The sequence below is a fragment of the Mus pahari genome, chromosome 22, assembly GCF_900095145.1.
Source record: "Mus pahari chromosome 22, PAHARI_EIJ_v1.1, whole genome shotgun sequence".
NCBI lineage: Eukaryota > Metazoa > Chordata > Mammalia > Rodentia > Muridae > Mus > Mus pahari.
Window position 1 is genome coordinate 31,936,046 of NC_034611.1, and position 25,397 is coordinate 31,961,442.

The 25,397-nt window shown below is 41.6% G+C and overlaps 1 protein-coding gene and 1 pseudogene across 1 annotated transcript in view; one reads left to right on the forward strand and one right to left on the reverse strand.

Annotated features, from left to right (window-relative positions):
• Nucleotides 1-25,397, reverse strand: part of Klhl32 (kelch like family member 32) — a 209,971-nt gene that overhangs the window by 20,608 nt on the left and 163,966 nt on the right. The window contains exon 7 of the mRNA XM_021222200.2: nucleotides 9,670-10,396. Within this exon, the coding sequence (XP_021077859.1) occupies nucleotides 9,670-10,396 (727 nt within the window). The remainder of the gene's footprint in view (nucleotides 1-9,669; nucleotides 10,397-25,397) is intronic.
• LOC110338766 lies at nucleotides 13,022-13,336 on the forward strand (annotated as a pseudogene).

A 25,397-nucleotide genomic window follows, 5' to 3' on the forward strand; every position in this document is an offset into this window, starting at 1 on the left:
ACATATATATATATATATATATATATATATATATATATGCTAAGTGTATGTTTGTGTGTGAAGGTATGATTGCATGTATGTGTGGAAGACAGAAGACAAAAGGACAACCTTGCATGTCATTCCTCGGGCACAATCCACTGGTTTTTATTCTTTCTGTTTTCTGTTCTCTTCTTTCTTTTTTCTCCCTCCCTCCCTTCCTTCCTTCTTCCCTTCCTTCCTTCCTTCCTTCCTTCCTTCCTTCCTTCCTTCCTTCCTTCCTTCCTCCCTCCCTCCCTCCCTCCCTCTCTTTTTCCTTTTCCCTTTTCTTTTCTTTTCTTTTCTTTTCTTTTCTTTTCTTTTCTTTCTTTCTTTTTCTTTTTTTGACAGATTCTCTCAGTGGCCTAGAGCACAAGTAGACAAGGGGCTGGCTAGCTGGCAAACACCAGGTAACAATACCAGGATCTGCTTGCCTTCCCTTCACTTCCCAACACTGGGACAGAGTGTCTGATCCCAGGCTGGGTTTAATTTTACTTGGATTCTGAAAATGGAGTTCTTTCAAGTATATTACCCACTGAGCTATCTCTGCAGGCCCGATTGTTCTTTCTTTCCTTCTTTCTTTCTTTCTTTCTTTCTTTCTTTCTTTCTTTCTTTCTGTCTGTCTGTCTGTCTGTCTTTCTTTCTTTCTTTCTTTCTTTCTTTCTTTCTTTCTTTCTTTTCTTTCTTTCTCTTTCTTTTTCCTTTTAAGTAGAATACTTGGCCACTGTACTTGGCCTTTTTCTTCTTTAATGGTTTCAAGTTTCCTCTTATTTAAGCGTATTCCAATTTCATACTCATACTTTAATTACCCCCAAAGTGGCAACATTAAGTATGAGCGCCTATTAATCATTTTAATAGAATTAAGCTCCCTATTATCCTCTGAGACAAGCGGCACAATGAGAATAGATACAATGTGTTCTCATATATACTTCTGGTTTGAGACAAGGTTTTATTCTCTAGCCAAGGCTAGCCCAGAGCATACTATGGAGCTGAGGTTGGCCTTGAACTCCTTCAACACCACCCTTCTGTGTGCAAGTGTTGGGATTATAGGCATGAGACAACATACTCAGCCAAAACAATATATTTATTATCTATTTTTATAAGCGATAAAATGCTCCATATTTTATGATGCTTATAAGGCTGTATAATCAATTATAACCAGGAATCTTTATGCTAAATTAACATGTTGAATATTTAACAGTGTGTTAAATTAGAACTAGTATCCCTATGATTTTTGTCACACTTAGGAGGCTCACACAAATGGACATGTAATTAATAAACTAAAACTTGTAACAAAGGAGTCTCAAACTGCTGCTGTTGAACATGTAAATGATGTTTATGCTATCTAGAGTGAACAAGCACACACTTACAACCCAGAAAGAGGTAAAGTGTGTACCATATGTTGTTTTAAATAAGTGAAATCTACCAAAGTGCTCTGTAAACTAGGGGGACCTGCCGTTTAAAACCTCATCAAATATCCACTGTACCTTGCAGCGTTCACTCTGTCGCAAATCAGAATCCCACCTCCCAAACATCTCCTCACGGTCGTGGGGTACGGGGGATTCCATTCTCAAGTCCCAGCCTCCATGCAGCAATCTCCAGTGCTTTTGCTGGCTTCTTTAATTGCCCCCTGCCCATCAGCCAGCTTCTTCAGCACTTGCTATGATGTAGCTTTAAGCTGCATATGTAGCAGAAGATGGCCTAATCGGCCATCATTGGGAAGAGAGGCCCCTTGGTCTTGTAAACTTTATATGACCCAGCACAGGGGAAGGCCAGGGCCAAGTAGTGGGAGTGGGTGGGTAGGGGAGCAGGGGCGGGGGGGGTGTATAGGGAACTTTCGGGATAGCAATTGAAATGTAAATAAAGAAAATAATAATAAAAAAATAAAAAATATTGTAATAATACAACAAATGACAAAATATAAATAAATATTTGAAGATAATAATAATAAAAAAAGCATCCTACATCTCTCTTGTTCATAGATCGAATGATGCTGCTCAGCTTCCTCTGTGGTAGAGACGCAAGAGCTTTTCAAGTCAAAAGCTATTCTTTCTAGGAGAGAAAGTCTGGAATTTTCAACTTAAAAGGATAATTTTTAGACAATTGATACTAAAAGCAGTTAGATTGCTATGGTGAAAAATGAAGAGCAACAAGTCTCTTACCCGGGCTACTTTGTTCACGTAGTGCTGTGTGTTGCTAAATTGCTTTTCACACTTTAACATCAGGATGTTGTTTATGTTTCCAAAACTGAATGACAGGACCACAAAAGAAGAACTCTCTGTTTTAATTCCGTGCTCTGGAAAAAGGAGACACTTGAGCACCCAAAGATAATCAAGGATTGTTCATTCTCAATGAACAACAACAAATACCAGGGCACGATCTTTTTTCTGTGTATCGTTTGCTTTGAGAGTAACGTCACGGATATGTTCTATTTACAACTTCAGTATGTTTCGCAGACCTTCCCAAAAAGTGATCAAAATGAACAAACAAACCACTGTCACCACAAGAACTAGTGGCTGTGTGGTTTAGTGGGAAAGCCTTATTTTTAAAATCAGAAATAGAATTCAAATCCTGTCAAATATTAGCCCTTGGACCTGGAAGAAAATGGACCTCGTTATGCTTCATTTCTTGGATACCGCAACAGGAAGATAAACAAAATGATCTTCAGGACCCAGCTAAGTGAGGTGGGGACTGAAGCTTTCACTGGTATTCAGGGCGTAGAAGATCTGAATGCTTTGCTTCCTTCAAACCACTTAGTCCTCTTAAAAGCATTGTGGATAACTCACTCACTTCTGTGGATAACTCACTTCTGTGGATAACTCACTTCTGTGGATAACTCACTTCTGTGGATAACTCACTTCTGTGTGGCTTCCATCTCAGCTCCGCAGCAAAGTTTGTTTTGATTTGTTTCAAATGGTGGGGATTTGAGGTGTGTGTGTTGGGGGTGAGGTTTGAAGTGGGTGTTTGAGTAGAAGGAAAAGAGGAACACCAAGTATCTGGGCACATCCACCTCATGCTAGATTCTAAGACAACACAGATTTCATCTGTATTGGCTATTCCAGTTCACTGGAAACTTTGAAGCTGACATTCAAGTTATGAAGCTCCAACCTGTGTGGCTCCCTTGTGAGAGATGCCTCCAGGGCAATAAATAATCCCTGGCCGTGACTAGACTAGCTAGGGTACTGGCTGCTAAACACCTTCCTGTGGGAGCCTCTGGGCTATTTCTAACATGGAAACCTTGTATCATCTGTTAATCCAAAAGTATGCCTTTTTTTTTCAGTTCTCTGTTCACACTACCAAAAGATGACAAAAAGCTTTCCAACTTGGTATAGGTTCTGAAAACAAACTTAAAAAAAAAAATCCTATGAGTTCCCTGTTCTCTCAGAGGCTTTTCTCACTACCCTTTCCTCAGGCCCACCTCCTAATCTTGGAGAAAATATAATCCCAGCTGAAACTCATCAAGATCTCTCCTGAATCTATCAACAAGGAAACTCCTGGCTTCTGCTCCTCACCACTGGTACCCAGACCCACAGCCCTCCTCTCTGAAGCATCACCTAGATCCATAGCTATCATGTGCACTGGTGCCCAGACCCACATCACCTAGATCCATAGCTATCATGTGCACTGGTNCCCAGACCCACATCACCTAGATCCATAGCTATCATGTGCACTGGTNCCCAGACCCACATCACCTAGATCCATAGCTATCATGTGCACTGGTACCCAGACCCACATCACCTAGATCCATAGCTATCATGTGCACTGGTACCCAGACCCACACCCACATTTTCCTTTTTGGGCTTAGTGTTTGAGAATCCCTTCACAGTCTCAGTCCCTCCTACCTGTTTAGGACTCTATGATCTGTCATCAGTGTCCAGGATTAACTCTCATTCCTGGTACTGGAATTGCTCTCAGAGTTTACTAACCAAATAGAAGTCTCCATTTCCTGAATCTCTCCTTACAAGTTACCCAATGCACTTGCATCCTTTTAAAAAGAAAATTCCCTCCGTTGATCTGGGTTTTCTTCTCTAACTACACTCTCTTTTCTCAGATAAATTTCTCTTTGCTTTCTTTTTTATCCTTTTTAATCTCCTTTTCCCTTCTTAAAGTCAAAAGCAATTTATAGTAAAAGAAAAAAAATGTTGCTGTCATAAGGACTGAATTATGTATGCCCCGGCAACTGCACAATCTCTTCCCATAGGTCGGCGTACAGGGGAAGGCGGACAATAACTGGAACATCATCTGATGAGCTCTGACTCCGGGATGAAATTTCAATGATGTGATTCCGTGGGAATCACAGTCGAGCGGCTGGGGTAGATTGTACCTGGACTTCTAGACCCTTACTTTCTCATTACACCTTAGCTATAGCTCTCTGCTTCTCTCCATATTCCGTTCATCGGAAATCCCTTTCACTGAGGCTTGTAATTGAAAAATGGAGGGCAAATATTTTGGACTGTGGTATTTCTGTAGTACCAGACAAATCTCACTCATTGCCAACTCCTCCCCATCATGGACCCTGGGTAACTCCAGAGGCTTCCTCCAGACGGCTGGCCCAGCATCCTCCTCACTAGTGTTTCCAAGATGATGCCTTTGGTCCCTACCCATGGTCTGGGTACCAGATGCTCATCTGCCCATCTGTCTGCTCGCAGTATTTATCCTTCCCTCTGCATTTACCATGGAAAATAGAAGGCAAGGTCCGCTAAGTCAGAGGGAGGGGTCTTGAGGAATGCAGGCAGCTTAATGCCAGTGAAGCAGAGTAGGAAAGAAAGTCAGTAGGGAACAGAATACTGAGAACTGTCATGTGCCTGGGACACTGAGAAGATGCCTCACCAGGTCTGCCCGGTAACTGTCCTATAGTCTCAGCTGCCTGGAAACGGTTAGTCTCTTGTGTGCAGGGGGTTTTGCATCTGCAGGTTCAACACAGCTTCAAAAAAACTGACAACCAACAAACAACGAACAAACAAACAAAAACCTGCTGGTACCGAACCCATACAGATTTCTGTGTCACTGCGGTCTTTTCAGTATACATAATATCTACACTACAGTATGCAGGACAATAAGCATAGGCTCTGTGCAAATTCTCCGCCCTTTGCACTAAGGAGCTTGAGCTTACGAGGGATGTCAACCTCCCTTTTGTTCTTTTACTTTTTGAGGTTATGATATAATTAAATCATCTCTCCCTTCCCATTCCTCCTGCAACCTTCCCATCTCCCACTGGAGGGCTTTTCTACCAACTGTGTGTGCATGTGCGTATGTGCGTGTGTGGTATGTGGTATGTGGTGTGTGTGTGTGTGAGTGTGTGTGTGTGTGTGTGTGTATGTGTGTGTGTGTGTTTACTGAAGGGCAACTACACAAGAAAAGTAGAAAGCTAGGCATGCCCAACACTGCCTATAAAATATAAGGACATTATTGAACTGATTATATGCTGATACTCAAGTGGAAAGTCAGGGAGGCAAATGGATGACAGAAAGCAGCCAGAGGAGGTGGCACCACTTGAGCCCAAGGTGCCCCTTTGCATGGTACCTTGACAATTACTTCCTGCTGTTCACATTACTTCTGTACCTTGGAAGGACTCCCGGCACCACACCATCACACACTGCGACTGCTTACTATAGCCAACCCTGCTGCTCCAGCCCGAGACCAGAACAGGACTCCGAGAAGCCAGTAACCCTGCTCAGCACCTCGTGACTGATAAGAAGTGGGGTGAGTCTCACACGTGTGAGTAACTGTACTCTATCGTCTTAAGGTTTCACGCCCCCAACCGCAACCATGCCTGCTCTTAGGTCCCAATATTTTAAATGCAAACACAATAATATCTGTGAAGACGGAGGAAAACCAAAGCTGTGGTATTTTAACAGCATCGCTTAAAAATGGCCGTGTTTGAATTTTGGAAGAATAGTAGAAAACCCCAAGTTCTTTCAGTAGATTGAGTACGTTAAAGTGATTTAAAGTGGGGCAACAGAGCCTTCACCTAAACCCAGCTAAGATGAAAACAAACAGAGCTGTTAGGGAATTAACGAAGGGCTAACAGAGGTTCTTTCGTTAGTGACACATATAAAAAAATAAAAATAAAAGTAAAAAACTTTGTCAGCTTCTAGAGGGCAGGAGGTGTGTTGACTGAATTAATTATATTTATCTGTGGCACAGCACCATTGTATATAGGGATATAGCATTTACTAAGAAAAATCATGGAAATATGACATGAGGCTTCTGAGAAACTCCTGCGCCATTTTTCTTGTTTTCTAGTTTTAAGCACCAGGGTCGCGGTTGGCATCTCACTATTTGCTGCCATCCGACAGAAACAGTCAGGTAAGTTCTGCATGATGGGCTCAGACGAATTTTCCTTCAAACAAACACACAAAAAAATCTTTTCAGTGGTCCACATGCCATCCGATACAACAGAGAGCGCGTGTATTTTAAAACACAGCTACAGGAGATTTAGTGCTGCTTTCATTTCGGAAATGTGGATTTCAAACCAAAATATGATTGAACACTTGTGCACTGGGTCACAGTGTCAAATGTTACAGAAGCCTTGAAAATTTGACTTCTCTGGAGGCTCACAGCCAGCTATTGGATGGGACACAGGGCCCCCAATGGAGGAGCTAGAGAAAGTACCCAAGGAACTGAAGGGGGATGCAACCCTGTAGGTGGAACAACAATATGAACTAACCAGTACCCCCTGAGCTCGAGTCTCTAGCTGCATATGTAGCAGAAGATGGCCTAATCGGCCATCATTGGGAAGAGAGGCCCCTTGGTCTTGTAAACTTTATATGACCCAGCACAGGGGAAGGCCAGGGCCAAGAAGTGGGAGTGGGTGGGTAGGGGAGCAGGGGCGGGGGGGGGTAATAGGGAACTTTCGGGATAGCATTTGAAATGTAAATAAAGAAAATAATAATAATAAAATAAAATAATAAAATAAATTGACTTCTCTAACATCTTAAATTAAATGCTAATGGGCATAGCCATCCAACTTAGCTTTCTGAATTCTCTGGTTTGCATCCTGAGAAGCCCGGAAGTTTTCAAAATGCCTTGACCCCAAATGGACAGAACAGGAGGGGGCACAAAGCAGCAATGAGCACAGTACAAATACCAAGTTTCACAAATACCAAGTGACACATTCATTCTGCATTCTACGGATTGGAACTAAGCCTCTACAGTCCACATGCTTATTAACCACGCCACCCCTTCCCCTGACAAAGCTTGCAAAGTACCAGGTGGACGGCAATGATTCAACCCTCCTCTATCAACCAGAAATACTTGATTATTAGTTAAGAACTAGCTTCACGCACTTTCATCTGTTCCAGCAAACCAAGCTACCACTTCCAAATCAGAGACAGGAAGATGGAATCTTGCCTCCTTTTAAAGGGGCCTGGGAGCAAACACAGCCGGCCGGCTCCACTCATGGTTACATTCGCAATTGATTTATTATAAGCTAGGCCCGAGGAAAGAGCCAGACGACCACAGGTATTAGAAATGTCACTGGTGATTTCCTCTTCTTGCCAATTAAAGGTCTCATCGTCTACACAGGGAAGTGAGCGTCTCAGCTCAAGTGCACAGTCGGGAGAAGGAAGCCTGAGAAAATTCTGATTGTTTTCATTAAATACGGTTAACACAGATAGCGTTAGTTAGTTCAAGGAACAAAGAAAACATATTCCTTTCACAGTAGGAGGAAAGCAAAGTGAGGTGATAATAATATATACAGGAAGTTGATAGATGTAAGAAATTGGAAAGAGGAAACACTGACCCTTAATGAAAGGGAAGACACTCGATCCCAGGATGGTAGGCCTGGCCAGGTTTGTGAACATCTGCCCCCTTCAGCATCACTAAAAGGGCTGGAGAGTAGTCCCAGCTTTATGACTAAGTCGGGGAAATCAAGGATATGGGGAAGAACTGGGAGGACGGGAGATGATATGGGGATATAACATGAAGAAATAAATAAATTAATGAAAAAAGCTATCTTTTGCCATGCCAAACTAGACGCACTTATTAAAATATTTATGTGAAATTCATGCAAAATGTAGAATGCACATTGCAAATTTTAAGAGTATACTACATTAGCAACATGTGAACCCAAATGAGTCAAAGAAATGTAAGTTGTGAGAAAATAAAAACTTCATTGATTTCATAAACTCATCATGGCTCTGTGTTCAGGAAAATCCAGACCTGTTCCTGTTATTAGCAAAGTCTCATTCACCACCATTTGGAAATTTCTTCATCAAAACCAACCACAGTTCTGGTGACTCTTTTAATAGTTAAAATACATATTTAAAGGAGAGGAAAGACGCTACCAATAAATAAGTAAGAATTTTATTTAAGTGTTTCTACATATACACTAATTTCTAATGTTTTTATTTAGAATATAGGACTAGTAAATGTTGGGTTCTCATTTATCCTTGTCACATACTTAGTGTTTACTTCATGCGATTAATTCATCAACTACTTAGATTGCAATATAAAGTAGGTTACATCCATGAAAATAACCCAGGCTTCAACCAGAGAAGGTGAGGCTCTGTCTCCTGGGTTACTGAAGATAGTAGAAGGAAAAATGAACAGAGCCAAAACTAATTTAATCTAGGGATAAATTTTGTCAAAATTGACATTTTAAAAACTGGAATCTCAACTGGGAAAATCCCAGAGGCCTTCACTTCCTAATGTGGTTACTTTGTCTAAGTCTGAGCATCAGGGTTGCCCTCCACTGTCTAACCGAGGGATCTTTGTGTTGTCTATGTGTTCTTGGTGATACAGAAACCCAGCTTCTATTTGGGTTACAAAATGGATATCCTTCAACTGAGAGATGAGGTAGCTTTTGCCCCTGAGAACGGAAAACACAGGTTGGTGTTGTGAGGCGGATGGCGCATGCCTCATAGACTTCTGTATGACAACATGGCGGCTAGGAGGGGCTAAAGAAAGCCAGGGTGGAGAAAGATGAGCAACTGCTGCCTGAAGCTAAGTTACAGTATAGCCTGTTCACTATTTTCCTTAGCTTTTCCGTAAGCCAAAGGTGTTTGTTTGTTTAAACGTAAGTGAAAAGAGAAAACAGAAACAGCCTTTAAACTTCCTGCAGATGGTCAGGAAGAATGGGGGAGTATGCAGGAATAGATGGCACCAGAAACCACCACTCACAGATAACACAAAAGCTTTTGTCAGCAACTTAATCCCTTCCTCCAATAGACAGCACAGCTAAGCCCTGGCAGAGAGTCTCTTGTTATACTCAGCCAAATGGATTTACTAGGATTCTATTTCTCCTGCCTCCGAAGAAATGGCTCCGAGCTGGGCAGCCAAGAGTGAAAGCAGAAGCAAAGGACTTGGCTAAAACAGTGGTCGTGGATGTCCCCCCCCCCCCCCAGATCATCAAGAGCTGACAGAGAGCAATACAAGGCTCGCCAGGAAAACAGGTGTGATGGCCCAGTAATTTTCATCCTGAATTTTTACAACAGTCACCACTCAGAAAAATCACAGGAAGGTCAATTATTTCCAAGGTCATGGCTCGCTATAGAGTAGGTGCTCAATAAACGTTACTTAATTAGCTAAGAATGGCATCCTTGGCTCAACTGTTCCATTACTTAGGGCCACTCTCCAGAAGATGACTTTTAAATTTAAGCCACAGGAAAAGTACTTTTCAGTAAACCCAACGTAGGAGGAGGCGCGCTCTACCTGATATCCAAAGAAGGCCATCAACCACATATCCAGCGTGACACGAGAGGGACCTGTCAAAGGACTGCACAAAAGTCCATTTGTTCTTCTTGGGGCAGTACCGTTCCACGGTAGGGAGAACTTGGCGCAGTTCATTTCTGCCCCCTACTGCATAGAGGTATTGGTCCATGGCACCCAACACAAAATGTTCCCGGCAGTTTTTCATGGGTGCTATGTCCGCCCAGGAATTACTGCGGGGGTCATAGCGACAGGCTGTCCTCACGGCACATGTCCGGCCACTAGCATGCTCCACTTCTCCTCCTGCTACAAACAGGAAGTCCCCCATGACTGCCACACAGTGATGGCTCCTTCCCACCGGCATGGGAGCCAGCTCGCTCCAGTTGGCAATGGCAGCTATGAGTGCATTCTCCTGGTCCACGGGATTGAAGTACCGAAGCTCCTTGACTTTGCAGACCTCGCGCTTCTTCCCACCAATAATATAGAGTGTATCCGACTGGAATCGCGGTTTTGTCCGGCGGGTCTGCCACACGGGCTGCGCGTAGATGCTTTGGTGGTATTCCAGAGCCTCGTTGACAAGGGCAGTTGCTTTCTCACTTGCCTGCACCAGGGGGTGAGATAGGGCGACCGTGTGGAGTGTATCCACATCCATTAGGCCAAAGCGGATGTACTGCAGGAGTTCGTCCAGATGCTGGTAATGGCAATTGTGTTCCAGCCACCTCACAGCTAGCTGAAACAGAAGGAGGTGAGGTGAGAATAGCAACCACACACGGCAAGCCACCGTTATTCTTTCAGACAGCAACATCTCTCCTATATAGCGCAGCACTGGAATATTTTGGTGCCCAGGTTTTTCCTCTGTACCAGCAGCGACACAAGGGACCTCAAGGCATCGCTGTTGGAGGAAGCCTGCTAAACAACGCTCTCCGAGCTTATGACATCTTTTCAGTTGAACAATAATTGCTTTTCAAAGAACAGAAATACTGCGGAACAGCCTGTCCCCTTCCATCTCCTGCACTGAAGCCCCATCACCTGACTACCGGGAAAAGCCCATGGTGGGTAGCGCCATCATAGCTCAATAATGTATGTCAACCAGGAGTAAAGGTGCTCTGTCAATATGAATAATGTGAGAAAACATGTGATCACCTGAGAACACTGGGTGCTCTTGAGAGAAAATCAATATGCCACTAGCTGAATGATTTACAAAAAAAGAAAAGGCCCCCTTCCACACATGTGGTAGGTACAGCAATCAGGAGGAAGCGAGAATAGATTAAGTAACAATGAAACTTACTTAACCTTTCCCTTCCTACGACTTTTGACCGTGCACACAGTTGTTAGTTGCAAGGTAAGATGCTGGCAGTTGGTTAAGAACCATACGGAATAATTTATTTTGTATCATGGAGATAACGGCAGAATGCAATGTTAACTTCACAATTAATGTGACTTGATATTTGAGTTTGTTAAACCATTATCCATACTGACATCAACTAGTATATGGAGTGTATCAGTTGACATGTCTGACATTAATAATTCCTAGAAGTATTCAAATGAAACCAAGTCTCCTAGAAAGTACTAAAGTGGAACTAAAGGACTTGGCAGGGGAAGATAATGGATTTGAATCCTGGATGTAACTAACTGCTTATTGCTTTTCGTCTTGTGGAACTGTGGTTCGGTTTCTCCCTGTTTCTCCATGTTGCTTAATTCTAGGAAGACAAAGGAGGAGGTATGCTACTCTCAGACCACTACTGCTCGGTGAAATAAGCTGATTTTGAACTAGCATAAAGAATCATTACTAAGTTCTCTAAGGCACTGGATGATTCCAGAAGTCCAAGGTTTCTGCGTCCTCCTGGAAAAAAAATAAGTGCTATGCAGTGAGCCCCTCTCTCCATTAACTACTGAGTAATTAAATGAAATGGGAAAAAGAACCCCATGAGGTACCAACGAATGACACTCTATAGAGGACTTTATAGAAGAGTGCACTTTTATTTCGATAAGACATGAGTCAAGTGCGGTGAACACACCTTTGTATGGGAACACTGGCAGTAACTGAGACGGTGTCTACCCAGTCTCTGCCGGCGTGGAGAGCTTTCTCACACGGAGCATCCTATGTCCTTTCCATCTCGGTTTTAGAAGTTTTGAGAGACGGGGCCTTCAATGATTCCCACATGGTGATAACTCAGTAACGCCATCAATGGCTTTTTGTTAGTTGCTCATGAAGCCTTCTAAAGTTCTCAGAAATAAATGTTACCCCACTAAAGGTGGCTTCTTAGGCACCATGTTAAGTTTTCTGACACAGCCTTTGCCACTGCTCCCCAGGTGAACAGCTGCACTTGATGGGAATTTGCTGTGAACCAGTTTCTCAGCATCCAACCAGTTCTCTTTGGACTGGACTCCAACGAAATGACATGGGGCAAACACCCCAAAGCCCCTCTCCTAGCCTGGCTCTGACCATTTAATCAGTTCTTTCTCTCTCCATAAATCAGTTTTCCTAAGCCATAATCAGTCTTCCACACCATCTCCAAGCAGTTTATCTTTTTCTTCCTTGGTCACGATGTCACTATTGGCATGAAAGGTACACGAGTCTCAGCTTTGCTTTGCTTTTAGGAACCAACTAGTGGCCAGCGGCTTTCGCTTCCCGTGCCACGTTACATATCTTCTGAAGCATTCCTTGCATGGTTTCCCCCAATACTCATGTTAATACTATACAGTAGTCTGCGCACAGATAATAGCTTGGTTTTGAGATTATTTTTTGTTTCTAGATATCATTTTTACACTTTTATAATTTACTGACATTTTCAGAACATATAAGTCTGATCTAGATAAGTTGATCTAGATCAAAAGGAAATGTAATATATAATAACTGTCCTGCTGTCAACTTGAAACCTCAGTTGCATATGAGTTATCCAGTTTTCTGGCTCAAATACAGATTCTGTCTTCCTACATAGAGTGGTGAGATCTGACATTTACCTTTCTAACAAACCCTACGTACCACACAGACCACTGCCGCTGTGCCTGCTTACATGCTGCATAGGCCAATGTTACTGTGCCTGCAATGTTCTTTTCATGGTCATAAAATGCCTGTCAGAAGCAACTTAGGGGAAGAAAGATGTGCTTTGGCTCACAGTCTCAGAGGATTACAGTCCATGGAGACTAGGAAAGTTCAGAGGGGGAAACAATATCCTCTGTGGTGACAGGAGCAAGAGGCTGCTAGGCAGTAGGTCATTGCCAATCAGGAAGCTGAGATTGAGACCAGAAGCCACAAAGTCTATAATCTTCAAAAATCTACAGCCAGGGAACTGCCTCTGTCAGCAGAGCCACCTCGAAAGATTGTCCTGGCCGCCACCGGAGAGCAGCAGCCATGGCCCTGCACTATCCCATGGCCGTGGGCCTCAACAAGAGCCACAAGGTGACGAAAAATGTCAGCAAGCTGAGACACATCCAGCGCCGCGGGCGCCTCACCAAGCATACCAAGTTCGTGCGAGGCATGATCCAGGAGGTGTGCGGCTTCGCGCCCTACGAGCGGCGAGCTATGGAGTTGCTCAAGTGTCCAAGGACAAGTGAGCACTCAAGTTCATCAAGAAGAGAGTGGGCACGCACATCTGTGCCAAGAGAAAGCGGGAGGAGCTGAGCAACATGCTGGCAGCCATGGAAGGTGTTGGCCAAGAAGGATTGATAAACCCTCCCCCAATAAAAGATAGTTCCTACAAAAAAAAAAAAAAAAAAAAAAAAAAAAAAAGATTCTGCAGCTTCCTAAATCAGAGTCACCAGCTGGTGACAGTGTTCAAACACAAGTCTGCAGAGAATGCTTCCTATTCAAAACATAACCATGACTCTGCTGTCTTTATCATCCATTCAAAAATGTAAAGGAGAAAACCCCACTGAGACCAGTGATGGTTCATGGTTAGCCAAATAATGAAAGACCTAGGAAAGACAATTTAAAGCAGAAGTTCTCAACCTGTAGGTCGCTCCCTCCCTTTTTAGGGTTGCACGTCAGATATCCCACATATTAGATACTTACATCACAATTCATAACAGTAGTAAAATTGCCATTGCCATTATGGAGTTGCAATAAAATCATTCCATGGTTGGGGGGGAGGGGGTCAGCACAACATGAAGAGCTGAATCCCTTTGGGGTTGCAGCGTTAGGAAGGTTGAGAACCAGTGATTGAAAGCAATAGGCCGATACAAAACTACATCTATGCTGCGAGTCTCAGGAGCATACTGTTCCCTCAGTGGCAGAGGTATTTGAACCCTTGCTTAGGGAGCTGAGAGACCGTTGTAAGCAGGCCCATCCCTGAAGCACAGGAGTGTTTAAGAACCCGCTTAGCTCTGTTGTATATTTTATAGATTATATGTTGGAAAGGTTGTCCTGGAAACTGATGGCTTTCTAGATGACACAGCAGTTAGGAAGCATACCCCACAGGAGGCTAGAACATTATTCTTACCCATTCTGTTCTGCCAACATCCTTACTACTATAACCACCAGTATCTTGAGTATCTGAGAGTCTCTCTCTCTCTCTCTCTCTCTCTCTCTCTCTCTCTCTCTCTCTCTCTCTCTCTCTNTCTCTCTCTGTGTAAATACACACACACACACACACACACACACACACACACACACACACACCACCATCACCACCACCGTTGTATCTCCCATCTTTTTGTTAAGAAAGCCAACATATATAAAAGAAATCACAGATTCAGTTTGGGAACTCACTACAAAGAGTTTTTAGAAATTGACATGTAGGCAAGATTTTGCCAAAACCTTCTGGTATTGTGCACCACCATTATGTCCAGGAACAACAGGGGATTCTCCTGTGTGCCTTCTGCCTACCTCAGCTCAAACAACCCCATGGGGACTGTCCCTTCCCAAATCACAAGAAGCTTAGACCGACCTCAGCTAGTCAGTCTCAGCTTTGGATCTTTGATAAGGACAGCGCCTGAACTACGGTGCTATGAATAATTGCCACATGGACAGACCTTTATTTATAGCTGTTCTTAGTCTGTTTCTTCTAGTTTTCTTAAGCATTACCAGTTCTTTATTCCTTTACATGTTTATTAATTTAATCCATCAACCACAGGATTCCATTGCTATTTTATTATCTCATCTTCATGGCTTTTCTGTAAGGTCTCTATAAGCTCTCAAAACTCCACATTGCGGCATGCGTTGCTCTCACCTTGGATGTATAAAGCCTGTGTTTTGCCCCTTGCATGCTTGATGCTGAACACTGATATTTGAGGTTCTTGACAGAGCAGTGAACACTGTAGTCTTTAAAGCTTTCAAATTCATGATGAAACTTTCAGGTAAAAATAAACTTCAAAATCCGTTTGGTTTTAGTGTCTTAATTTTACAAGTATAAATTGAATTGAGACCAGTTAGCTGGTGTTTAATGCAATCCATCTAAACACTTAGCATACTCACGGCAACTAGAAATCCACTCTTCAAATTATACAATGTACTGCCCTATTATACCAATTTGTCATTATTTTCTCATCAATAACTGTAAAGTAGAACCCAAGCAAATTTACTCTAATATGTAATTCAAATGACTGTAAACTCTCCAGACAAGATGAATAAAGTATACTTGTAAAATAACTATAACATAAAGTATACTTATAAAATAACTATACTTTGTTACAGAACAAGTTGGCAATATTTTTCAGCAAATCTCATTAGTTCCTTAAAAAATAAACAACATACATTTAAAGGTATCAATTAAAGGCCTTGCAGGTAAAGAGCACACACTCAGGGATAAGATATGTTTGATGTCTTTATTGTTCAATGTTCTTACAGAAAAAAACAAAATGTGTGTGTGGGCTGGAGAGATGGCTCAGTGGTTAGGAGCACTGACTGCTTTTCCAGACGTCCTGAGTTCAATTTCCAGCACCATTACAGATGGTGGCTCACAACCATCTGTAATGAGATCTGATGCCCTCTTCTGGTGTATCTGAAGACAGCTACAGTGTACTTATGTACATAAAATAAATAAGTCTTTAAAAAAACATGTGTGTCTGTGATATATATATATATATATATATATATATATATATATATATATATATATATGTTGTATATATACACACGTAAATATACACACACATACATGCATACACATATATGCATGCACATATATGTAAATATATACAATACATATATACATATAAATACACACATATATGTATATATATATATTTTTTTATATATATAAAATTTATGAATGCCAAGTTATTCCTTGTAAACTCAATTGGAATCAAAGAAAAATGAAAATGTATTCTCTTCTCTGTTTTCCTCACTATTTCTCTGTTGAGTGCTACTTTAGGGAGCATAATATAGAATACGTATACACGTAGTGCTAAATATAGTAGCATATAATTCTGAACTCCATATGTTTTCTTTTAAAATAACACATGTAGTTGACTCACATACTCACTCAGAGTTACATCACAAGAACAAATATTATATTTATAGCATCAAGCCCTCAGGCTGTGTCCTTTACTGTTTATGTTGGACACAGTCGGGAGCTGTTCTAAAATCTAAAAAAGCAGATGTTTCACAGTCTAACTCTACTTATACGCACTCGAATATGTCTATGTTATAAAACTTGACCCAAAGCAACAAAAACCAACACGAATTCATAGCCTCAGACATCTAGAAAATATATTAATTATGAACTCCAACTCCAAAAGATACAACAGTGTGTTCTTACACAGAGTTGAATCTTTACACAGGACAGGTGTGTGGAACACATGCCCTTAAATGAAAGTTCTTGGTTGGGGGTGTTCTAATGGCTCCTGGGGAGGAGCTTTTCAGTGCTGTAGCCACTGGTAAGTTGCCACATTCCTGTATACAACTCCTCATCCACAGTCATGCAAGGAACCCTAATTAAACAAACTGGACCACACTTGACATGAAGACATGAACCTAGAACTATGGAGGAAGAACAAGAAGATTAATGGAGAGGAAGAGAGATAAGATGAAGCACATGGGTGAATATAATCAGAATACATTATGAATGGATGAAAATGTAATATCTATATATATTTTAAAAGTTAAGACATGAAAAAGCAGGTTTTCATGAGATGAGTGATCAAGTTGCTCAAATCTTAACACTGAAGAGAGATGAAATCGTATAATACATTTTCGACTGACAGCTCTTTGGTCTTGATCACCATAATATTTTCACTGAGAACCATACTCTCTCCCAGCCAGGGCCAAGTAAGCAGTGACTGTCACTGTGTTGTTCAGCTTCTCTTCTGCCCTGGCCTAAGCTTGGCTGTATCCAGCTTTGGGGAAGGTGCAGGCGGACCTTTCCTTCTTCCTTTTTTTTTCTATCAGAAGTCATGTTGTAAAGGTTCATGTGACTATATGTCCTTCCCATTGAGACAGACTAGAGTACCTGGCTCACCTCAGAGCCTGAACAGTATCATAAACCACATCTGTGTCACTTCAGAAAGCAGTAAGGAAGAACACAGTAACTAATCAACCAGCGGACATCCATGAACCTCCCAAAAAGCCAGGGATGTTAAAGAGCAGACGTGGGCAGTGAGCAGGAAGGCAGATCAGCACATTTAAACATAATGAATACCAATGTGTAGACGGACACTCAAGCAGCTTCTCTCTCTTTTAATCATGAGCAAAAAAGAGAGTTCATCGACTGTTGCTACGTTAAAGCACATTCTCTTATATACCATCTTAACATGACTCTGGAAAACACAAATGTTCAGTGTAATACCAGTTTAATATCAGTATAGTTTTAGCTTAAAAATGTGGAAAGAGCTAGGCAGTGGTGGCACATACTTTTTAATCCCACCACTTGGGAGGCAGAGGCAGGCAGATTTCTGAGTTCGAGGTCAATCTGGTCTACAAAGTGAGTTCCAGGACAGCCAGGGCTACACAGAGAAACCCTGTCTCAGAAAAAAAAAAATGTGGAAAGTTTCTGTAACGCAGGTAAGCAGGCATCTAAACTTGCTATACTGTCTTATAAAGAAGCCACCTCCTTAAGGTGACTCATGAAAGGTCCACATGGTGACATTAAATAATGACTGTCGTAGACAATGCTTATATTAATAAATAAATACATCAAACGTTGCGATCACATTCTTTTCTTTAAGACACAATAAAAAATTTCAACTGAAAGAAGGCAGCGTTCCCATAAAACCCCAAAGGACTGGAAAGCACACAATGTCAGAGCAGAGTTTCGTCTGTGAGAACAGCAGCAGTATTACCATGGAGGAGTATTAAAAACCACAGCAGTGCTCACTCGAGTGCTATAATTAAAACTGTGTCAACATTTTGCTTGTAAAACAGATTTTTCAAGGAAGGTTGCACATTAACCATTAGAGCTGACTGCAGACATATGACGCATAGGCGATTTTTCCTCCGAGAAACATATTTCAATGGAATCAAATCTTAGGAGGGAGGTCCCAGGACCGTGTGTTGTAGGAAAAGCAAAACCATGACAGGTTTTAAACAAAGATTCAGCTTAGCAGATGTGATGATAACATGTTCTTTCACTGTTCATTTAAAATTTTATGAAGTTGGGACATTGATAAATGCTTTTATTTTCACGCGTGCTCTAATAAATGTCTTTATATAGACATCAAGGCTCCAAAGGCAAGAACCCTTGACACCAAACATGAGTCTCACCTACAGAGGAGAATATAGACCCAGGCTCCAGGAACTGTGATGAAAACCATCCCAGGCCTTTCCCCAAGGCCTACCACACACCCACACTCCAGACACTCAGGAGTTTAAAACACACCCAACCTAAGTTGTCCTCTGGTATTGTCTTTGGGATTCTTCTTTCTTTTCCTTTTCAAATTTTATTTTAGTTTTACTTATTCACTTTCCATCCCTCTCACTGCCCCCCCCAGTCACACCCTCCCACAATATTTCTGACACTCCCTTCCCTTTCTCCTCTGAGTGGGTGCCCCTCCACCCTGGCACTTCAAGTCCCTGTGAGGCTAGGTGCTTCCTCTCCCATAGAGGCCAGACAAGGCAGCTCTGCTAGAAGAACTTATCCCACCTACAGGCAACAGCTTTTGGGATAGACCCCATTCCAGTTGTTCAGGACCCACATGAAGACCAAGCTGCACATCTGCTACATGCACAGGATTTTATTTTTTTAAAGCAGTTTCTATATAGGGAAGAAGAGAAATTTCAAATGAGAAAAGAGGAAAGTTCAGTATTTATTGTTGGTAGAGCTAGCTGGTTACCCAGCATTTATCTGCTTTTAATCCGGTCTGATCTGGCCTACATTTGCATCACTGAAAGAGAGAAAAACACCTAATAGGTTAAGGAAGAGGAGAAGGTAGACTGTTGGTAACATGAAAGTCACAGGGGTGAAATACTACATGGAAAGGTTTAAGCTGAGGAAGAGGCAGGGGAACGAAGAAGACAAAGGAAAAAGGTGGGGGGAGGAGAGAGAAAGAGAGAGAGAGAGAGAGAGAGAGAGAGAGAGAGAGAGAGAGAGAGAGAGAGAGAGAGAGAGAGAGAGAGAGAGAGAACTAAAATAAAGGCGTGATGAAAAGCTGTATGGAAACTGGTATCCTGTGACCGAGTTAAAAATATAATGTATGAAAGAAAAGGAAAAGTTGTAGCTGACAGTGGGCCAGCCACTTTTTCTCGATTATAAATGAGGAAGTTGATAGCAGTGTTTCCTTCCTCTGGGTTCCTATCAACTGTGTGTCAAAAATATTTTAAAATAACATTCTCCAAAGCTCCTGTCTGGGGGATAGTCAACTGAAACGAACTGTCGCGCCTGGTAGCCAAGCCGTGGGCTTCCATAGTATGAGCGGTTTTCAGAAAAACAAAGTGAGATTTTTGTATTCATAATCCTGTACTCAGCAAGAGACCTGTGTGTGTCCTAAGCGACTTTCCCGATATTGCCAAACTTGGGAGAAGAAAGGGTTTGTTGGCTTCCAGGTTACGGTCTATCATCAAAGGAAGCCAAGGCAGAAACGAGAACAGAGACTACGGAGAAAATCTGCTTAAAGGCTTGCAACTCTGGCTCGTTGAGCTATCTTTCTTACACAATCCAAGCCTATCTGCCCAGGGATGGGACCACCCACAGTAGGCAGAGCCTTCTACCTCAATCAGCAACCAAGAAAATGCTTCACAGACATGTGGACCAATCTGATGGAGGCAATTCTCCAACTGGGGTTCACTTTCCTAGGTGACGCTAGTTTGTGTGAAGTCAATAAAAGCTAAGCAGATAGCATGTGTCCACGTGAAGACATATGTACACAGAGCCCACAAGCAGAAAGCTGGTTTATAACATGGTTTTATGAGGATTTTCATTCTCTGTGAAGTGCTTTGATCAGAATGGATCATCTAATATATTAATGCATTACTATATTGTCTTAGTTAGGGTTTTACTGCTGTGAATAGACACCATGACCGAGGCAGCTCTTAACAGGCCAACATTGAATTGGGGCTGGCTTACAGGTTCAGAAGTTCAGTTCATTATTATCAAGGTAGGAACATGGGAGCATCCAGGCAGGCATGGTGCAGGAGGAGCTGAGAGTTCTACATCTTCATCTGAAGGCTGCTAGCAGACTACTGGCTTCCAGGAAGCTAGATGAGGGTATTAAGCCCACATCTACAGTGACTCACCTACGCCAACAAGGACACACCTACTCCATCAGGGCCACATCTTCTAATAGTACCACTCCCAGAGCCCAGCATATACAAACTATCATATTTATTAATTGCTAGATCTCTTATACGAATTAATCTCAACCAAAGAAACAAAAATGTTTTAAAACTTCAAGATGACTACTTCAAAATGCTACTTATTTAGAATACCAGAATTAGATATTATATGTAAGTAAAATATCTAATATACTTTGTACATAAAATTTGTGTCCAGACTGGCGAACTTCCTCGATTGCAGGACAATAAAATACAATCAACATGTCCTGTACAGACATCATCCAACAGAGCACTCAGGAAAAACGAAGCTCATTCTTGCTCAACTCCCATTTGACCAAAAGAAATGCATAAATATAGAAGTATCGCACTGTGACTAACCTTCAGTATTTTTATAACAGTGAGAAGAAGGACAATAGGTATCCATCCAGTCAATGAGACCAAGGATCGTTTCAGGGAAGTATACGATAGCAGCTGATGACATAAAATATCTAACTAAGATGCCAGTTTATATCTGAGGTACAGCATACTGAATGCTAAAGGGACTTGGCATTTGGCAAATCAGAAATAAGCATATACTACTGGAATAACACTGGAATATGAGAGAAAATGCTGCTGTGTCTCACTGGTAAGCAGGGAATGGAGTAACCTACATGGTCCACCATTTACGTTCTCCCCCAAGCACTAAGTGTAGTGAGGACACTATCAGGATAACACCTGAAACGGCCAGGGACTCCTGGTGCTTTCTTGGATGATTATTTGGCACATACCCTGTGAGGGAACTATGGCAAAATAGAAAGGAAGTAGGATATGAGAACAAAAATCTATTTCCATGATGAGGCTGGCGCTCAGATAAACTGGAGCTTATCTCATATGTGTGAGGATTAGAGCCTTAGTACCCACCACACACACACACACACACTCACCCACACACTCACAACTATTTCTGTAACAACGTATCTGTTTTAAGAAAACCACCAAGGCAGTGTCAGCAACTGTACACTGGGATGATATTTCCTAGGTCATCTGGTTCTCACAAAGGTTATGAATGAGATCACATGAAAATGCCTGGTAAATTTTATCATTTAAACAGTATGTAGAGATATCATTTGAGATGTAAATGACAGGAAGGATTAATAAAAAATAATAAAATTTAAAAATCAATATGTAGAAAAAATGTCATGACAATGTGACACCAAGAAATAGAGTAATTCTTCAATATAAATATTCTCTTGGGTTCAAGATAAAGTCATCACATTCCAGCTACTTTTTAAATAAGGCACAGTATTGTGTGAAGTTGACATAAACTTGTAGGATAGTTGTGGATTTAAGGAACACAGTATTAAATGTTTTCCATATCGTAAAGTAACATTACAAACATGACCGTGTTTCAGGCCTGAGACAGCCCTTAATATGGTCCTGTCTTTACAAATGACCTAGGAATGCCATCCCTGTGGTTTAAGTTGTGTGGCTTTGTTGTTTGGGCCATAAAGGAGTAAGTAAACATAATTAAAAATCCCAAGAGAGAAAGCTACTTGCGTCTAGGTCTTTCCAAAGAATATTTGTTGTTCCCCCTTGACTTAGATGTCACCTTTAAAAAATATTTGAATTCTTGTCCACATGAGTCTCTTCAGATCTCAACTCAGTTAACTTACAGGCAACGAACACCACATACAGACTATCTCAAGACTTGGTGACTTCTAAATTAAGAATCAATTGCTTGAGCTGACTACTTAACTTTTTGAGTTTTGTTGGTTGGTTGATTTTTTTGTGACTAAATGATAGAACCATGAATCTTTCCTTCGGTTTGCTTTCCATTCATCCATTCCTCAGTTGCTTGAGAGTTCACTATGTGCCCAGAATGCACACAGTGCATTCTCATCAGTACATACACATGGAGTCTTGCTTGCCATTCAATTCCAAGTCTACTAGCACCATATCAATTCACGTATCCTTAGTCTCTCACAGTTACACTCATGCTGCAGGAAAGAAGGTGGAGAATCCTAAAGATCTGGAAGGCACAGAGCTTGGAGACAGAGATTTGGTTGCAGTCATGGACTGTCTATGCTGCCATTTCATTGGTGTTTTAATGATGCTGGCACATTTTTATATTTTATGGCTACCAGAACTGTTAATTGGTAAACCTGCCTTAGAGCATCCTGAGAGTATGTAGCCCTTGAATCCCTTTTTTGTGGCTTGGTTCATGAATAATAAGCACACAGAAGAAGATATATTGTGCACTCATACTCCCCAACTAAGATCAAAGCTATAATAGCATGACCAGATGAACCTCATAGGCTCCAGTATTTAAGCAAAGCCCCAGGGACAGTCATTCCCCTCAGGTAGTAATGCTACGGTGAAATGGTGCACAGGAAGTGCCCAAGTTGCAAGGGACTATTCACTATGAGGAGTCTGTCAGCATCCATTCTTCAGAGGGTTGGTCATGGAGCAGGTATCAGAACATCAGACAGGTCAAGGGAAGAGGAGACAGGGCCTAAGCTGCCAATGTATGAGGGAGCCACGCAGTAAACTCCTTTCTTGAGTTTGAGACTCACTGCTGATGCTTACAGGGCATCATCTCACATGTCATTCTCTAGTTCATCTTCTGCATAGTTGAAACACCTAGGGCAACATGAAGCCCACTTTCTAATATTGTAACATTTATGTTACACACAAAGATACAATTTTCACTATAACTATCATAGTTTTTTTTTTTTTTTTGAACCCAAATAGAATTTCAGAGGAGATTGGAGTCAACGAATAATCAGTCAAGACAAGTGAACGTCAAGCAAGTCTCAAATTAGGTTTCAAGTGTGCAAGTATCATAGTGGTTATCATTTTACTTCAGAGAAAATGGCTAAGGGCTCAGTTTAGGTGTAGTGGCCCGAGGTACTCTGTCTATAGTGTTCATGCGAAGATGACCCTTAGTGAGGAGAACCACGAGCTTGATGCTTTCTGGAGCTGTGTGATGGAGAGGGGGTTACAGTAGCTCAAGGAATGAATATGAGACAGCGGAGGTTCCATGCGCTCATCAGTCGGATATGTTCGACGAGGCTGTACTCTGGGACCTCACAGACCTATGCCTTCTCCATAAAGTCAATATGGAGGGTACTAAATTTCGACTGGAGGTGGAAGGAATCAAGAGAAAAAGGAAACATGGCCCAGTAACTGAACCCAGTCCCAAAGGGAGAGGAACTGTGAGCAACAGCCAGGCAGTGAGGTGAGGAATGTTGGCCGGGACCTTTGGAGAAGTGCCTTTGTCTGTAGAGGGCATAATCTCAATGGGCTAAGTCAGCGTGCGGGCACAGCGGTAGGTAGGCTTCTGAAAAGGCAATAAATGCTTTCTAATTTGGAGACACATGTTCCCCGTTTCAACATAAATAGGACAATGTTTTGTGGACATTCAGAACCCAGGCAATCTTTAGATGAATATCAATATGAAAACATGACTTCTACTTCTTGTAATAGGAATTGGTAATAGCTTAAGTCTCATTAACTGGCAGACACAGTGACTCTATGTGGTGGTTTGAAGGATATATGTCCCCCCCCCCCCGCCCCCATAGTTCCTGGCATTTGAATGCTTAGTCTCCAGTTGGGAGCTGTTTGGGAAGGCTTAGGAAGTTGGCCTTGCGGGAGGAAGTAGGCCCCTGGAGGCATGCTTTGAGGAAAGCCAAGCCATTCCAGTGCACTCACTCTGTTGACGCTCGTGAGTAAAGACATGAGCGATCAGTTGTTCCTGTTGTCATGCCTGATGCTTGAGGCAAAGCTTCCCCTGGTGATGGTGACTGTCCTAGGGTCTTATCCCCAAATAAATTCTTCTATAGATTGCCTTGGTCATCAGGCTTTGTAACAGCAATAGAAAGGAAACTAAGATAGTCTACAAAATAGAATGATTTATTTTCACAGACACCACAAGGTAATATTACAATTAAACCTCATACCACTTTTCAAAATATAAAAACAACAAAAGTATTGATTGGCGTGGTCGACACACTTCCCTCCTAATTATCCTGTATTTCCTATTGCTTAAAGAGCAGACATAACTAATCAATAGCTCTGTGAAGCATACCTGAAGGCCATCTCATCCATGCAGTTCACTGAATGAAAAAAAAAAAGTAATGCTTTGTGCTTGAATGTGATGGTGAATTTGGTAAAAACCACAAACACGAACAATCCTTTTCTCATGTCACCTTAGACACACATTCTAAATAGCACCACTGCTTAAGTCAGGGCTGGATTAACACCATAATGGGAGTCAATGTCTACCTTCACTTTGGAACCTCACATGAATGAATTATTACCCAAGGAACTTTTTTACCATTCAAGCACAAATACCTGTCTTAAAAAGAAAATAATATATAATATAATCAAAATATAGTATATAAAATTCTCAAATAATTTATATATAAATGATATATGCACATAATAAAGCTCACTAATTGAAAAATAGATTTAATTTCTGTAGTAGTTACCTACTAAAAGAAAATAAATACTTAACAGCCAGAAACAAATATTATGAAAACACCTGAACTAAAGTTACAACTGTTATAGTGCTGACGTTTTAACACTCATAGATGCTGGGTGTGGTGACACACTCCTTTAATCCCAGTACTCGGGAGGCAGAGGCAGGCAGATTTCTGAGTTCAAGGCCAGCATGGTCTACAAAGTGAGTTCTAGGACATCCAGGGCTACACAGAGAAACCCTGTCTCAAAATAAATAAATAAATAAATAAATAAATAAATAAATAAATAAATAAATAAATAAAATAATGTTTTAACACCCATAAACATAATTGCTTTATCACTGTCACATTAAGAAATAATGTTTAGGGCTAAGTAGAAATACAGACAGCTTGAGTGGTGGGGAGATGCAGTCACTCAAAATGGAGACCAGTAAGATTAGCTCTCAGACTCCTCCCATCCCAAACCACCATGCACAGGCTGGAAATGCTGGAAATAGAAGTAAGGGGTTCTCCTTCCTTCCTTCCTTCCTTCCTTCCTTCCTTCCTTCCTTCCTTCCTTCCTTCCTTTCTTCCTTCCTTCCTTCCTTCCTTCCTTCCTCTCTTCTTTCTTCTTTGTTCTTTTT